Source organism: Lytechinus variegatus, chromosome 7 (assembly GCF_018143015.1).
Source record: "Lytechinus variegatus isolate NC3 chromosome 7, Lvar_3.0, whole genome shotgun sequence".
Lineage (NCBI taxonomy): Eukaryota > Metazoa > Echinodermata > Echinoidea > Temnopleuroida > Toxopneustidae > Lytechinus > Lytechinus variegatus.
This window is the reverse complement of record NC_054746.1, coordinates 38951414-38967977: the sequence shown is the minus strand read 5'-3', so window position 1 is coordinate 38967977 and position 16564 is coordinate 38951414. Positions and strand designations below refer to the sequence as shown.

Here is a 16564-nt window from a genome sequence, read left to right as displayed (position 1 = left end):
TTTATGTTATGCAGGGCCCCCTTGTAAAACAAGATTTAAATTACTGATTGGGCTACCCTGTTGTAATAAAACAAAAACAAAAAAATAAATTTAAAGAAACTTATATCGAATAGGGCGATACATTATACTCGAAATGCTGCAGATACTCCTTTTTTATCCAAACATCACGTACAGAATATATTAAACTATTATTTTCTTATCAGGGCACATTTATTTGTAACACTCTTCCAATTCATGTCCAAACTTGCCTTACATTTCAGTCTCTCAAAAGACAATGCAAACAACTTGTCCACACGTTTTAAGACCCTTTGAAACAATTGTCTCCTTTGTAATTAATTGTTATTTTATCTGTATTGATAAACTGTAGTATTGCTTAATTGTTTGTATCTCAGTTTATTTCACACTTCTTAATTTTCATACCATTATCATGATCATTATATCCTATTTCATTTTATTTTAATGTCCATGTAGTTTGCTTTTGTATAGTTTCATTTCGATCACCTTATGTATCTTCCAATTTTATTTTTGTTTATATAGCATGTAGTTTTTCTTTTAATCAATCTAATTTTATTATTTTCAATGTTCACTGTATCATGATTGTTATATGTATTTTATATGTACAGGGCTCTCTCAAAAAGCAGTTTTTTTGTATACTGAAGAGACCATCCTTTCTAAAGAAAACAGAAATAAATATTCTCGCTTGAACTACGACCCCAATCTACAACAGTTGAACTGTATAAACAGAGGGTTTATGGTGTAAACACATCTGTGTACGGACTTCTTAACACTGATATAATAAACAGATCACTCATATAAGATCTAATTGTACAAATGTTTCTTATCATTGTAAAAGATAAGATGCGCATGATGACTATTAATGGTATCACAGTACAATAGATATGAATAACCATGCAGTTCATGATATATTTGATTACTTTTGATGTGATTTCAAAGTAGTATATAGTTAGTTCACTGTATTCTTGCTTTTATCTGTTTATTGAACTTCGCATCACCAATTTTGTTTCATTCTCTAGTAAAATATATCAATTTGAAAAAAAAATCATAACGTTTGGAAAATGCAAGAAAAGTAACTCATCAATATTAATTTCTTTGCACAAAAATACAGCATACTGAAAATGAGGCGTGCAGTTTGAAGCATAAAAGGTTGAGAGAGAGAAGTAAATTTAGAGGTAAATAGAGAGGGGGAGAGAGGGAAAGAAAGAAAGAAAGAAAGAAAGAAAGAGGAAAGCGGGGGGGGGGGGGAGAGGGGGAGAGTAGAATGTGCCATTGATGGTTGAGTGATCAGTCCAGATACCTGGTGTTCGATTGAGTGCTAGTTGTACCATGGAGCTATTATAGATGTCGGATAGATGTGTGTAATACTTTATGCCGAGAGCAAGAAAAGAAAGTGGTATGGCATTAACACTTGTTATTGAACATTGTTTTGTTGCAACTCTTTTGTATAAGCCTATGTGTGTAAATAGATAGTAGTTGGCAGTTGCTGATATTCTAGGATAGTAGGTAAGAAGACACACCCTCCGATTCTGTATTGGTGTGCAGAGGTGCAGATAGTCGACTCAAGTCAAGAGATGGCTGGTTTATTTTCAGATTTATTTTCGAAAACAAGAAGATGTTACTTTCATACTTGTAGTTTCCAAGCCTTAACCCTGCACAACCATCGGTGATAATTGTGACATTGTTAATGTGATTTTATAAATTGACGTATTTCGAAGAAGTTTATTTGAACATTTTGCTCTGTGAAATTGAAAAGCAGTAAAAGTAGCAGGAAGATAATTTGAAAATCTATCAAACGATGATTTTTTAGTCGGTGTTTTTTTTTATTCAGTTGCGGTAAAAGAAGTAATGATTTATAAGTATTGTTTAATTCAAGGAAACATCTGTTTGTGCCTCATTGTGTTCTCCGAATTTCAACGAAGTTTGGTCAAGCAATTCGACATTCCAACCAAAATGGCGTCATGGAGTGGACACTAGTTGAACACTCTCTGCATGGAATCTGTAGATATTTCTGATCCACATCCATGTTTGTAAGAAGATTGAGAGTTGGAAAGGATGTTCAATTGAAGTGAGATATATGGACAGTACAGGTCCACTACTCATAATATCTTATGGCAGATCATTTTTTTTTAAACAAGTTCACCTAGTTACCAATAATGCATTTAGCACTTCAATTTATTTGAAAGCAGGATAAAAGAGCATTGTAGATTAAATGCCATGCTCACGGGCATAGCTGCCGCGGCCAAGGATCGAACCCCGGACTTTTTCATGCATAGCCAGACGCCTTAGACCACTCGGCCACGGCGCCTCTCTTCATAAAGAGAATTATCGATTAGAAATTGAAGTGGAATCACAACTAACTCATGACTTGTGTTTAACTTAATCTGAGGGATTGTTCTATACCATAAATCCCAAATTGATATATACTTGTTGACTTATGAGAATTTTGTAAATGTGCGCACATATATCTGACAACTAATTAAACTGATAATATCATTGTATGTGTGGTGGATTTGGATACTTGGATTTTGACTATGATTAAATTTGATTTGTGAAGATCCTAAATAGAAGGTGTTCGTTATCCTTATTTTGAATTATTTGCGTACCTTGTGACAGTGTCAGTGTTCGAAATCTTCGACAATGTTCAGATGATACTATTCATCAATCAAAATGCAGGATTTCAGTATCTTGTACTTTGCCATGATAACTTTCCATATGAAAAAATGCCCTTGCCAGGGCGGAGATGCAGGGGCAGTGGTACACAGGAAGAAAGGTATGACCGACCGCCCTCCAAAATCTTTGAAGTGGTGGAAAAAGGGGGAAGGAGAAAAAAAAGTATCAAACTTGGAGGTCTTTGAAAAAGTATTTCAATAAGAAATAAAATGCATCATCTTTAGTTCGTCTTTCCTTCGTCATTATCGTGTCAAATTACCCCGGCTCTTTATACTGTGGATTAGAATACGGGGCAAATGTTAATGTACAGGGGCGGATCTAGCTTTCGCCAATGGGGGGGGGGGCGAAAAATATTTTCATCATTTTTTTTCTCGATTGGCCGATTTAATCTGATTTTTTGTTGTTGGTTTTTCAGGGGGTAGTCCTAACTAAAGACTGAAGTTTTAAATATGTGTTAGTTTTTATTGTTATAAACAAGATAAGGTATCTCAATGCGAGCACGTAGCGAGATTTTGATAATTTCTTGTCTTAGAACTGAAGATTCTGAGCAGTTTTTATAATCATTAACAAAGATAAGTATCCAACTAAACAATGCGAACGCATGATAAAGGAGCATTTTGACAAATTTTGGAACGAAATTCCAAAAGGATAGGAATCTCACAAATCAAACAATGCGAGCGCGCAGCGCGAGCTGAAAATTTTGATATAACAATTTGTGTAAATCAAACGAAATAATGAAAGCTTGATGTGCGAGCTAAAATATTGAGTGCAAATTGATTTCAGAACTGGATATATGAGGTGTCATTTAATCCTCTTGAATGGGATTCATTACACAGGCAATGCGAGCGCGAAGCGCGAGCGTAAATTTTATAGTCTATTTTCCAATTCTTCCCCTCACCTTTTTCTTGTTTCCTTTCGGGGTCAGGCCGGCCGTTACGAGGCTGCAAGTTACACATCACGTGTATAATACCTCTTTCTTACTTTCCTTTCTGTTTCTCGTAGTGTCTATCAAGATAAAGAGTACACTTTTTTTTCTGCAGGTTGTCAAAAAATAGGGGGGGGGGCGGGGCCGGCTCGGCCCCCTCCTGGATCCGCGCCTGTACGATGTCGTATGATGCTACTTGAGATTTTTTTTATCAACTTGATTTGTGTGAATTACAAAAGCAATTTGGCCATTATTTAGAAGTATTTATAGATAGTTTTTCTCATGTATATACAAGATGTATGAATAATCTAAGAAGAATAGAAATAACTTAATATTTGTACAGAAGAGTTGTTTATCATAATGTATCCTTATTTTTAAAATGTATAGCTCATATATTGTGCTCGTTAATTACTAATGGCGATCATTGTAAACACACGAAATGCTGTGCTCAAAAATGAAAGTTAAAGTCACACTCTTCGACAGTGCCCATGATGTGACCCCCAAAACATAAAGATATACATGAAAAAATGAAAATGCTAAACGTCAAGGATAGAAATAATCAACAAAATAAACGAAGAATAGCCGAAGAATATTCCACGTTTACTAGTTTCTATTAATCTTCAGAAAGATAGAAGATTAAAAGGAATTAGTAAAAGTGGAATATTCTTTTATTTTGTTGAATATGATATAATATATATATAAATATGAAAAATTGTAGATGTACAATAGCTTTGGCAACTTTTTTTTTAAATCTAAATATGTTGTGAAAGCATGAAGCTATTACATAAACAATGAATGAAGAGAACAATGGTATACAGTGCGTTTTAGAAAAAGGTTAATCCAAATTTAGAGGGCTGGTATTCGAATTATATTTAGTTTTGGGGAATTATTCTGCATAGATGTAAAAGAAAACCATTTGTGTCACGCATGACCAAATTAAATGATGTTGAAGACAACAGGTACAGATACCACTTTTTCCAAGTTTTTGAAAACTTGATGAAAGGGCAGATGTATATGAGAATACTTTATCCGGGACTTTCATCGATACCTGAGCTGGTAAAATCTTGATGAGATCTTTTTCTTCCAAAGGAGTGTAAGTGGGCGAATGTAATTACAAGTGATTAACGAGCAGATCGTGCCACAGTCGTTGGACCAACATTCTGAGAGACAGAGTCGTAGAGTGAAACTGCATCTTTGGTGGATTCAGGACTAGCACTCCTGTCCGTCGTTCCAACATCATTCGATAGACCCAAAGAACTATTTGGACATCAAGTTTTGCCCTCAACCATGACGTATAGAACGGCCATCAAGATCGCATGAACTCATGCCCTGTGATTATTTCCTTTGAGGTCATTTAAGAAACAAGGTATTTGTAATTTCTCCTCAAGATTTTGATGATTTGCAGGGCCGAATTCGACAGGAGGTGGATGCTTTTTGTGCAATGATCAGTAAGACGAGCTGTCCAAGATATCCTTAATCCTTCCGCGCGCGCTACCAGTTTTGTGAACAAAGGAGAAAAGAAAATGTTGAAGGTGACGGTGACTAAGACTTTTACCTTTCAATCAGCATTTCAGAGGAATGCCTTGACTCTTCATTCAAAAAATTACCTTTTTACATTTTATTCTATCAAGCCCGCAAATTTTACCAACTTTTCCAAAACTTGGAAAAGTGGTACTGTTGCACCTGTTGTCTTCAACATCAATTAATTCGATCATGCGTGACACAGATGGTACAAACAGGGTATCAATGGAAAGCCTATGAATTTTTCTTTTATATACATGCAGACTAATTTCACAAAATTAAATATGATCCGAATATCAGCCCTCTAGATTTGGATTACCTTTTTTTCTGAAACGCACTGTATAGGCGTAGCTTATAGATCAAGGTTCCCCAGAGCTATCTACCCTTCGAAAGTTGAGTTTTGAACAATGACAAGCCGCCATCAAGATGTATAATATGGAACTTATTGTAAAATGCTGGAAATTAAAATAACGAAATAAATCGAAATGAAATATATGCAGTGCATGCTTACGGATAATACTTTTTGTGTTATAAAAGATAATTTTCGATGATGTATTAAGATTGAGCTCAGAGATAAATGCTTTTGATTTTGAGGATGAAAATGAGGGAATATCGCTAGAGAGATGTAGTTTGTTTCGATTGTTTTGCTTCATTTTCTTCTTCTCTTTTCATTGATACAAAACTTTTCAAATCCAAAAAAAGTATTATTTTAATAATGGATAGTTAGTGAAAATAATATCTCGAAGTGGACGGAGTGGGATGATTCGGCCTCAATAAACAATGTCAAAGGAAGCGATGACATGTCTCCCTCCTCGGTTTCCACTCATCAGGCATATATCTCTCATATTTTCCAATCATCTTTCTTTTTTTGTTGTTGTTCTATCCTTTCCACTGAATCCTTTTTGCAAAGCATATGTCGCAATCACAATCTTACGGTCTGTTTCCCTTCTTTTATCCATTTTCCCATGTTTTCATAGATCACGTTTTTCAGAGTTAGCCTCACTTTCTCTTCCTCCCCCCCCCCCCATTTTCTCTTCATCCATCCATTTTCTTTTCACCTTGATTTCTATGCTATAACAAAACAATCACGCAACATATGAATTTTGCAAAGGCGATTTTATTATAAAATACAATTGATATAAATATCTTCAGGAATGGTGGTATACAAACAGCATTTTTTTTTTGTGCGAGTACATCTTCATTTACATACACCAACTGACCAACACGTATTAAGTGCAGCTCCGTGTTATCACAGTCATGTTCACACAATACTGCCATAATTTCCCAGAGGCATCAAAATCTTCTGGCAAGAATGTTTGAAAATAAAGAAAAGGCGGAACACCAATATAACAACACACCAATGTATACATCTCGGTTAATAATGTTGTGCACAAGCTATTTACATAAATACCCTGTTAGATCATTGCTATTACTGTGGAAAAATGATTATGATGAAATTTTATTTCAGAGGCTGATCTTTTGATATTGCGCGGGACAAGAATACTCGTCTATTTTGTTGGTTTTCGGGTAAGGAGTGCTTGGCGATATTGTTGCCGAAAAAATGAAGCAAATAAACAGGGAGTCATCATGGATCCAGGGACCCCATTCTTTTTTTTTTTTACAGTTAATACATTCATGGGTAAGAGTTAGAACCTCTTAAGATCCCCCTCTATTTTGTTCTCATGTTTGTAATCTTACTTGTTACATGTTTGCAAATGGTTAAGAAAAATACGAAATCCAAAGATACCTAAAATTCCAGCCATTTGACATTTCGTACATAATCATTTCGAAGGTTTTACACGCAATAAGCATAATTCCAAATTAAAATGCCTGTTGATACTAATATAATGAATACAATTAGGACAACGCATTTCGGCGATATGCTCTTCACAAGCTCCGCTTCTTAGTGTTCTTGCTGGCTTAAGAAATGAATAACTATTGAAAGAATAAAATAGCCATTATACAATGAACTTCTATAAACGAAAGAGTTGGTATACAATGAAGCTTTAAGTACTGATCGAAGATAAGGTTGTGATGTCATACAAACTCTGGTGATGTGAGATCTTGCTTTGCAATTTGTAAATAGTTACATTGCACATGACTTATCCCCCTTTCCAGTATATATATTTTTTAATGCTTATATAAGTTGGTACCAGCCAACACCAAATCTGAATTTTCATACTAAAAAAATATACCCTATCATAAGGCACATCTTTCCCATATACTTGCGTAGAATCATTGAGTATCTATATCAAAAGCATCGGCATCTTTCTTGCATTTAAATACTACACGAGGTTTCGAAAAATTACGCAAATTTCAAACTCAACAATAAAACCTAAAATAAAATTTGGTTTTTAAAAAATCACAATTTTTTTGAATTTCAGGTTATAAAAATAGGAAATAAAATATACCCTGTATAGCATATTCATCTCAAACGAGATCCTTTCCTTTATAGAGCAGCACAAGAAGACAATGTATAGCTACAAAATTTGAAATACAGATGCATTCTTTTCGATACCACAATAAACCTCCCTGTATGTTAAAGCGTAGTTTCATCTTTTCACCTATATGTTAAAAGTAAATGTAACCTTCCTTGATTAACAGTCAAAGTGATAATAATTAGATTTAACAACCATACGTTACAACAAAACTAAAAGGAACACACCGTTCGAAAATCCTGCCCCCCCCGGGAAAAAAACCCTGACAGACCCACACGTCTGGACGATGTTCTCCGTTTTTCAAATGGGAAGCGTAAAGTTTTCAATGACCTGGGTTCCGTAACACAAAGGTTTGCGATGAATTGCAAATATGAAATAACCGCACTCATTGGCTCCCAGTCAATATTTTAAACAGAGTGCGCATGCAACGATGATCTTGATTGGTCATTGGTATTTAGCGATTGATTGCAAACCTTTGTGTTACGGAGCCCTGAAGTTTCTATAAGGGAGTCGATGCTTAAATTTGCATATAAAACATGTAAATGTTATACAAAAATATATCAATAGTTCACAAAGTGCAGGTGTGCTTTGGTTTTCGGCAGTTCTGGCATCTGTTATAACTCAAGTCTACTAAACAAGTCAAGATCATCAATATCCTGCAGATTTGAGTTTCCTGTGTAAAATACAATTCTTTTTGATAGACTCCGTCTGTAATAGTGTGTCAAGGACAAGATTGTGCATTCATTAATGTACATGCGTAGAAAGTAGTCAACATTCATCTTCACCATCGCTACAAGGCGTATCATCCTCTGCTATAACTCTTACATTGGAAGCTTCCTCTGAACCCTCACCACAGGGCAGACCAAATAAATCCGACGATGACTGCCACGTAGACATGTTATTAGGGGAGGCTTCCGCACCATCAGATACTGTCTTTGACAAATCTTTGCTACCCAAGACGGGCGAGGGAGGTGTCTCCTTGTCATTTGCGTCTTTACTCGTTGAAACATAGCCACCGTTTTCTATACCAACTTCCACATCAACGGCATTGGATTCCACCGCGACCTGCGCTTGGTCATCAGCAGACATGGTAGGTTTGGTCTGCCCTCTGGGTTTGGGGTTCCCGGTGAAAACACCTGATGAACTCTCTTCTTGTTTGATGGTATATTTAGGAAGAGAGTCATCATCTTCATCTGAATAAAAACAGCCATGTCTGTAAGAACAGCCGCAAGAGAGACCACAGCACCATAAGCCACACATGTTATCATCAGTATCCTTTAAGATGGCATTCAGATCCTTCGTACCTTGTAACTGCTTTTCCAGCTTTTGGGAAAGAGAATGTGATATTAATGAAAAGTCAGACGGAGACGACTAAAGGTTTTACACAATATCATGGTTAAATCGAATAATGTATTTCTCGATGTCATTGAAAGAGGTGACGGAACTGTCCTTTGTCAAATTTCGAGTGGAAAATTAGCGGTTAGTGCCACTCTGATCTTGACACAGAACGAGTAACTGTTGATTGTATTATATTCATATCTAAAGGAGTTAAACCGTCTAATGAAAAATAATTAGAGATCTATGACGTGAAAACTTGCTAGGACAACAAATTAAAAAAAAATGCATTTTGGAGAACATCATTTTCCCTCATGTTCGTTTGAATGGATATTTAGAATACATTAAGTGATATCTTGTTCAAATCTAATATCCCTATCAAAAAAAATTAAACTTGGCAACCATGCTTATGTTTCTTTTATTCTCACAAACATAGAATTCTTTTTACTTTTTTATATGACTCAAAATGTAGTGAGCAGATTCCTCTCACGAGTAACAGCTTTCGCGAATACAAAAACAAATCTCAATTTGAACTAAATAAGTTCAGGTTCATACGTGCAATATTTCAATAAAAATTAGTTCTTTACATAATATTCTTCAACATAAGATGAACATTTATTTAGAAACACTACCAGTAATGATGGGGTCGTTGTGATAGGGTATGATCATGGATTAACTAAACATCAGAAAACATTTAAATAATGTTCAACATTGCACAACTATAAAACACAAGATCACCTCCTTACCATATCGACCTTTTCTTGTAATTTTTGAGTATCTTTATATGGTCCAGTAGAAGACACTATTGATGGCTCTGGTGCATTGTCAATACATGTAGATGATCTCATGTCAATGGTTTCTAATCCACTGGTTCGATTCTTTTTACCTGTAGCATTCTCACCTAGTGGATCCTTGTAAACTGATATTATCTGATAAGAAGAGGAATGGAACAAGATTCTGTATGTATATGGAAACGAAATTTATAAATAAACTACTGAAAACAGACTTCATGCTGGATTATTGCATCCAGCAATCATCATCCCGTGATTCTATGATGTAATTTCGTTTCTCTCATAGACAAAATAATGCTACACATTAATGCTACACAAATTTCAATAATAGATAATGTAGATTTATATTTCACGCTATGTTTCCATACTCACATGGTTAATAAATACACGTGAGGTTTTAAAAATGAGAGGGTGGGTTGAACCATTATATCTCTTTTATAGGTATACAGAGTTTTAGATTCGATCTGCTAATCTAATCATTGCTTGGTCGTTTCTTCCAAAGAATAATATATAACATAATATTCCTGTCTCTTTCATTAAACTCGCAAGCTGTCATGTTTTATAGATATATATATATATATATATATTCGTGCTGAGTATCATTATCAGTCTTAGGTTGATAGACACCTTGTGACGAAAGGGGTGTTATTATTGGTTCAGAGAGACGATATGTGTGAGAGTGGAGGAGAATTACGTCACGAAATGAAACAAAAATGTGATATGAAGATGACACTCTGTGCATGCTGTGTGATTAAGGAAGAAAATAGCACAAGATAATTAGGCTTACTTTTGGTAAGAGATTATATCAAATGTAAGTATAAACAATTATATCATGATAAATAGGTTACATTTTGGCACAAAGACGAAACTGAGTGTTATTGTTACGGAAAACCCCTCCATGAAGAATGCCTTTGGTATAATGAACTGACACAACACTCATATCGTTTGTGGCATCAAATACACAAGGAAATAGAGGTAACATTTTTCGCCACCGAGGGTGATTGTGACACTGAATCGAATGATTTACGATGACGGCACTTTAAACAGAACTGTTTGGGGGTACAAAATAACACCACGAAAGAAGGGTTACCTTTGGTACGAAGGCGACACATAGCGTGATTGTGGTATAGGATACCACCACAAAAGATTGCCTTAAACAAAGATAAGACCTAGCGTGATTGTGATATTGGATAACACCACGAAAGAAGGGTAAACTTTAATACGAAGATAACATCCCGGGATAACATACAGCATGATTGTGGTACAGGATGGCGCCACGAAAGAAAGGTTACCTTTGGTACGAAGACGACACCCAGTGTGATTGTGGTACAGAATAACACCACGAAGGAAAGAAAGATGAAGAGAGCTGCTGGTTCAGTTCGTAAGGCATAGCTGACACCCACTCCTATTGCGCAGAGTATGAACACATTGTAGACGCTAATGCCGATCAATTTACTGTCGTTTAACGCTGGTATCTTCACCTGATGTAAAAACATAATCAAATTATTCAATATTATATAGGATCCGATTTTTAAGATACAATTGAAATCTCTTGGTATAGCTTGCCAAGAAAATTATAGCTTTGCTAAATATGTGCCGATGCTGTTGATAAGTGACAGTATCAAACAACATTATTTTGTATAGCAGGGAAAACATTAGCCTAGAGAGCTCCGGCCCGCGTTATTAAAACAAACGTATATGAGGAAAAGGAAAACCTGCGTAATAAATTAAAAAGAAAACTCACAAAAAAATCAGTCTATCATTGTTGTATGGTAGTAACTAAGATCTGATAATTTTCTTTCTCTTCGCTTGACACAGACCTACCTTTCTTGTTTCCCAGGCAAGGAAGGTACCAAACAGAAGAAGGATTCCTTTATAGATGTACATAACAACAAGCCAGTATGTTTGGTAGGTAGAATGACAATACTTCACATAGGGCTGCAACATTACAAATTCATCATCCGGATCATTCTATGAAAATACATTCAAAATAAAAACATCGTTATTATTAACCCACAAATCATAATGCCTTGGACTAAAGACTTACAATGAATAACTTTTAATACCTTTTCATAACCCTTTCATTTAAGACCATCGTTTTTACTAGTGTCATAGATCTGATATCTTCTTTTTTTACTTCATAATTCAGGACATTCTATGTAGTCAGGTGTTGGATATGCAAGTCATCTCAACACGTAGAAAGAAGAAAACGTAGTGGATGACTTGAAATTTAGAATTTTTCCCACTTTAATATGATTATCATGATTGAGTGATTGAATTTATTCGCCAGGAATATCATAAGACATATGATACAATAAATCGAAGAATAAAGTCCTTGACAAGATAACTAATAACAGCCGAAAGGTCCTATATTATAGTGTAAAAAAACATTATTGTAACAGGTATAAGCTGACCCCTTTTGATTTGTATTACATCATACATTGCAGAGTATCCTACAGGTATAAGCTTATCCCTTTTGATTTGTAATGCCTCATACATTGCAGAGTATCTTACAGGTATAAGCTTATCCCTTTGATTTGTATTGCCTCATACATTTTAGAGTATCATATATATAAGCTCAACGATATTCAATTGTATTTATTGTTGAATAGTTGTAAAGTTCTCTTTGGATTTGTTTTGTGAAATAAAATGATGATATATTTTAAACTGATTTTGCCCTATTCGTTCCCAATTTATTTGATGTTTGAATTCCAAGTGTGAATTGCTAGAGTAATTTATCATGAGTTACTGAATGAGTGTGAATGATTCAAATCTAAAATGTCACCTCGGGATTGTTTTATATAAATGGTGTGTTGTAACATGTTTTTTCATTATTTTTGATGTATGAAAAGGAAATGATATTACTATCCTCTTATTTGTTAAGTAAAACACAATTTGGCATATTTTGACAAAACCTAGATTTGTCCAGTCCAGATTGAAATAATTCACTGTTAACAACAAAATGTATTATTCTTATAGCTGTTTTTTCATAAACCCTTTTTTCAAAGAATGTAGACAAGTTTCATTTTACTGCCCAAACTAAAAAGGTATCACATTTCTTCTTATATTCTCTGAGCAATGTCTTCATATTAATAGTGACTTTCTCACCATCAAAAACAAATTCCTGATTTGGAGGACCATAGGATCAACGATCTGCCAGACGAGTAGGATTACGAAGTCCACAGCGACGAGGAAGAGGATGATGAGGTATAGCTGTGTATCACGAATTGCCTGAAACAAAATATCAGAGATAAGTAAATTAAAAATTTTACTTCAAACAAGACAAAGACGAATTCAATGGTTCCATTTACAAATTATTACATGAATATTTTTTTTTTCCTGAAGAAGCATCGTAAGGCTTACTTGCTTCCGTGAATCGGAAACAAATAGAAAAGATTGAAATGATATTATCAACACCTTCTCATGTGAATCTATGAACAGAAGAAAAATAAACAGATTTCGAATTTCTTTTATCCTTATGGCCTTCCCAATAAAGATTACCCATTTTCTGGTTTACACATGACTGAAAAAAGTTGTAGATTTACCCGTTTTCTTGGCATGATCTTAAAAGTAGCCACACGATGGACTCTCCAAGTCTTGCTGAACATTGCTCCAAAAGCTATCACAAACCCGATAGACAGCACCCAGTTACGAAGCTGAATACATGAGAATAAGACAAAATGAAAGTATATAGTTATAGGATTTTTTTCCTTGTGCGTGAGGGTGTAAAGGTGTTTCGCGAGGTCGAGGAGGTGAGCATGTTTCAATCAAATTATATCCAAATATTAATGTGTGAAATCCATTGCCAATCTGTTGGAATAACCTGATGATAAATATTTAAAAAAATACTGTAAAATATAGGTGAGGTGTTCACTCACGTTTTCTAGATTATTTGTATTTCATTGAACGAGGCAAACAATTTTATTGAAGATTTTATGTCTAATTTTTATTCATCTCTTTTGTAACACTCTTGGTCAAAATCATTATTTTCAACCGAATCTTAATGTGTTTTTTTACATTCCAGCTATTGCTGCATAGTAAAATCAGACTTGTAATGGGGGTAATTTCGGAGTCACTTCCACTTCGAACGAAAGTAATTTATCTGAGTTATTTTGACAAAAACTAAGTTGATACTTAAAGGGATGGTACGGGCTGAAAATATTTATATCTTAATACACAGAATTCACTGAGCAAAATGCCGAAAATTTCATCAAAATCGGATAACAAATAATAAGGTTATTGACGTTTAAAGTTCAGCTATATTTTGAGAAAACAGTCGTCGTGAATAGTTATTAGGTGGGCTGATGATGTCACGTTTGCTTATGTTATTACATAAAATCATATTTTTTCATTATTTCATACTTGTTTGAATAATATGTCTCCCTTATAATGAAATAAATTGCGGCAATAAATATTTAATGCACTAAATCAGTTGTCAATCCAATTTTCTAGTTCTTGAAGGAAAAAAATTGAATAAACCTAATTTCATATAATAGAATACAAAAGAACAAATGGAGATGTGACATCATCAGCCCACCTAATGAATATTCATGAAGACTTTTTTTCACAAAATATTGCTAAACTTTAAAATTCAATAACTGTTATGTGTTATCCGATTTCGATGAAATTTTCGGCATTATGCTTGGTGAATTCTACTCTATTTATCAAGCTATACATACTTTCAGCCTGGATCATCCCTTTAAAACTCAAGTAAAAAAAGAAAACTTCCGAGACAAAATGGAATCACCGTCTTTTAAACTCGGAGTGCACTTTATACTTTTCCTATTTACTCGTGGGAATAAAATTGATATGGCAAGATGTTTTTACTGACCTGGCACACAGCTTGGTGTGTTTGAGACCCTACTAAATTTCCATCAAGTCCGTAAAGGAAGATCCATGAATACACCATGACACTACCCAGGATAATGAGATTATTCAAGTTAGGACTTGATAATTTTACGAATCTAAATGAAATAAGAATAATAATGACTGGATATAAATGAGAATGCGATAGGTTACCAAGTACAAAATGTAATAATAGACAAGAAAAATAAATATCACGGAGCGCAGGACTTAGCATCACATACTTAGATAACTTGCGATTATCTGCGACCCGATTTTAAAATAAAACGCAGCAAATTTGATATGGCATCTATTCTAAAATAAGACTTTGACATTATATAAAATCGTTATATTAGTATTCTTGCAGTTAATTTGAACTTCAAATAAAAGAAGCTTTTCGTTTACAGTTTCAAAAGATAAGTAAAATGCGATCTTCCAATCAGATCGTAGACCAGTCGTAAGGTGTGCAGAGGCCTTAACTAGTTACTTACGAGCTCTAAAGAAATACACCACACATGTTGTTTCTCTGGGGAAGTTACTTAGATACATAGGCGGCGGAAGCGGGGGGGGACGTGTCCCCCCCTAAATTTTAGGTGGGGGGGACGGTCCCCCCCTAAATTTTATTTTGATAACCTTTTTTTTTTTTTTTTTTTTTTTTGCTTGTCAAAAAATTTCAGGTGGACACCCCCTAAATTTATTGGCTTCCGCCGCCAATGCTTAGATAACAAATAACAAATAATATTTTACGATGTTCAATACTGTGTGACTTATCTGAAGAAACCCAAGAACGATTTCAGAAAAATAACAAGAAAATTATAAAATGTTACCTCTGATCATTATTAACAATGCCAAATATTATACTGTTTCTGCTACCGTTGCCTTATGTTACAAAATTAGAAATATGATTTTCTTACTTTTGGTTACGGTATTTAACGTTGAAAACGAGAAAGAGGACAGCGAAGAGAATGCCAATACTAGCCAGTATACACATGATGATATAAAGATATGTATCAATCCCCTCGTAGACATTCACGATTACAATGTTAACCTCAGGAGTTCTATCTAATGGAGGTTCACCGGTACCTAATTGATAGCATCAAACAAAAAAGAAACTAATATATAAATAAATGAATAGGTGAATTAATATCATATATAATGAATAAATGAAAATTTGAATAAATAAATAAACCATTCATTGATTGATTGAATATTTCCGAAAATAAATACAATTGCATTTTGTGTTAAATTATAGGACTTGGTTGAGGAGAGAGCAAAGATATTTTGAGAAGAAAAAATATGCGGGAAAAGAAGATAATAATAATAACAATAATAGCGGTATTTATAAAGCGCCTTTTGCCTGAGGATACAAAGCGCTGCTATTATTACCCCGGCTTTAGCTCGAGCTGCCATCACCGGCGCTCAGTGCATGCAAGGAATTAATCCTGCCGGGTACCCATTCACCTCACCTGGGTCGAGTGCAGCACATTGCGGATAAATTTCTTGCTGAAGGAAAACACGCCATGGTTAGGATTCGAACACATGACCCTCTGTTTGAAAGGCGAGAGTCAGAACCACTAGACCACGACGCACCCGCTAGAGGGGGATAGAGGGGGAGAGGGTGCATAAAAGCCGACTCTGTCAGTTTTCATTTCAAACAGTGAATGGGGATTAGACATACAAGTCATTTTAAACATAACCAATCAAATAATTCTTGTAGCATTTTCCTACCATATTTCATACCAATATAATGTATTCGTATAAATGTGGCTTCGTGTTACTGTGCCAGAAATTTGGTCAGAATATTTCATTAATATTTCATGAAAAGAAGTTTTTATTTGGACAATTGTATACATGGTCTATAAAACTCTTTTAAAGTTTGTGTACCTACTTTGTGCGTGGCCTTCACTTTTTACCATTACACCTTTCGAAAGTATTATGTTCTTTCTCTCGATCAGTCAAGTATTCATTCAAACTAATGATATTGTATTGTTTAACCATGGTAACAGAATTACCAGAAAATTGTG

The 16564-nt window shown here is 34.7% G+C and overlaps 1 protein-coding gene across 4 annotated transcripts in view; it reads right to left on the bottom strand.

Moving 5' to 3' along the window:
* Positions 1-7902: 7902 nt before the first annotated feature.
* The window catches only part of LOC121419238, a 46706-nt gene continuing 38044 nt past the window's right edge, over positions 7903-16564 (bottom strand). For all 4 annotated transcript variants that reach the window (XM_041613611.1, XM_041613610.1, XM_041613612.1 and 1 more), the window contains 8 exons: positions 15455-15623; positions 14530-14662; positions 13244-13354; positions 12807-12929; positions 11523-11669; positions 10991-11179; positions 9654-9836; positions 7903-8895 (listed from right to left, as the gene is read on the bottom strand). In XM_041613611.1, coding sequence (XP_041469545.1) covers positions 8341-8895; positions 9654-9836; positions 10991-11179; positions 11523-11669; positions 12807-12929; positions 13244-13354; positions 14530-14662; positions 15455-15623 — 1610 coding nt within the window. In that variant the 3' untranslated portion in view covers positions 7903-8340. The remainder of the gene's footprint in view (positions 8896-9653; positions 9837-10990; positions 11180-11522; positions 11670-12806; positions 12930-13243; positions 13355-14529; positions 14663-15454; positions 15624-16564) is intronic.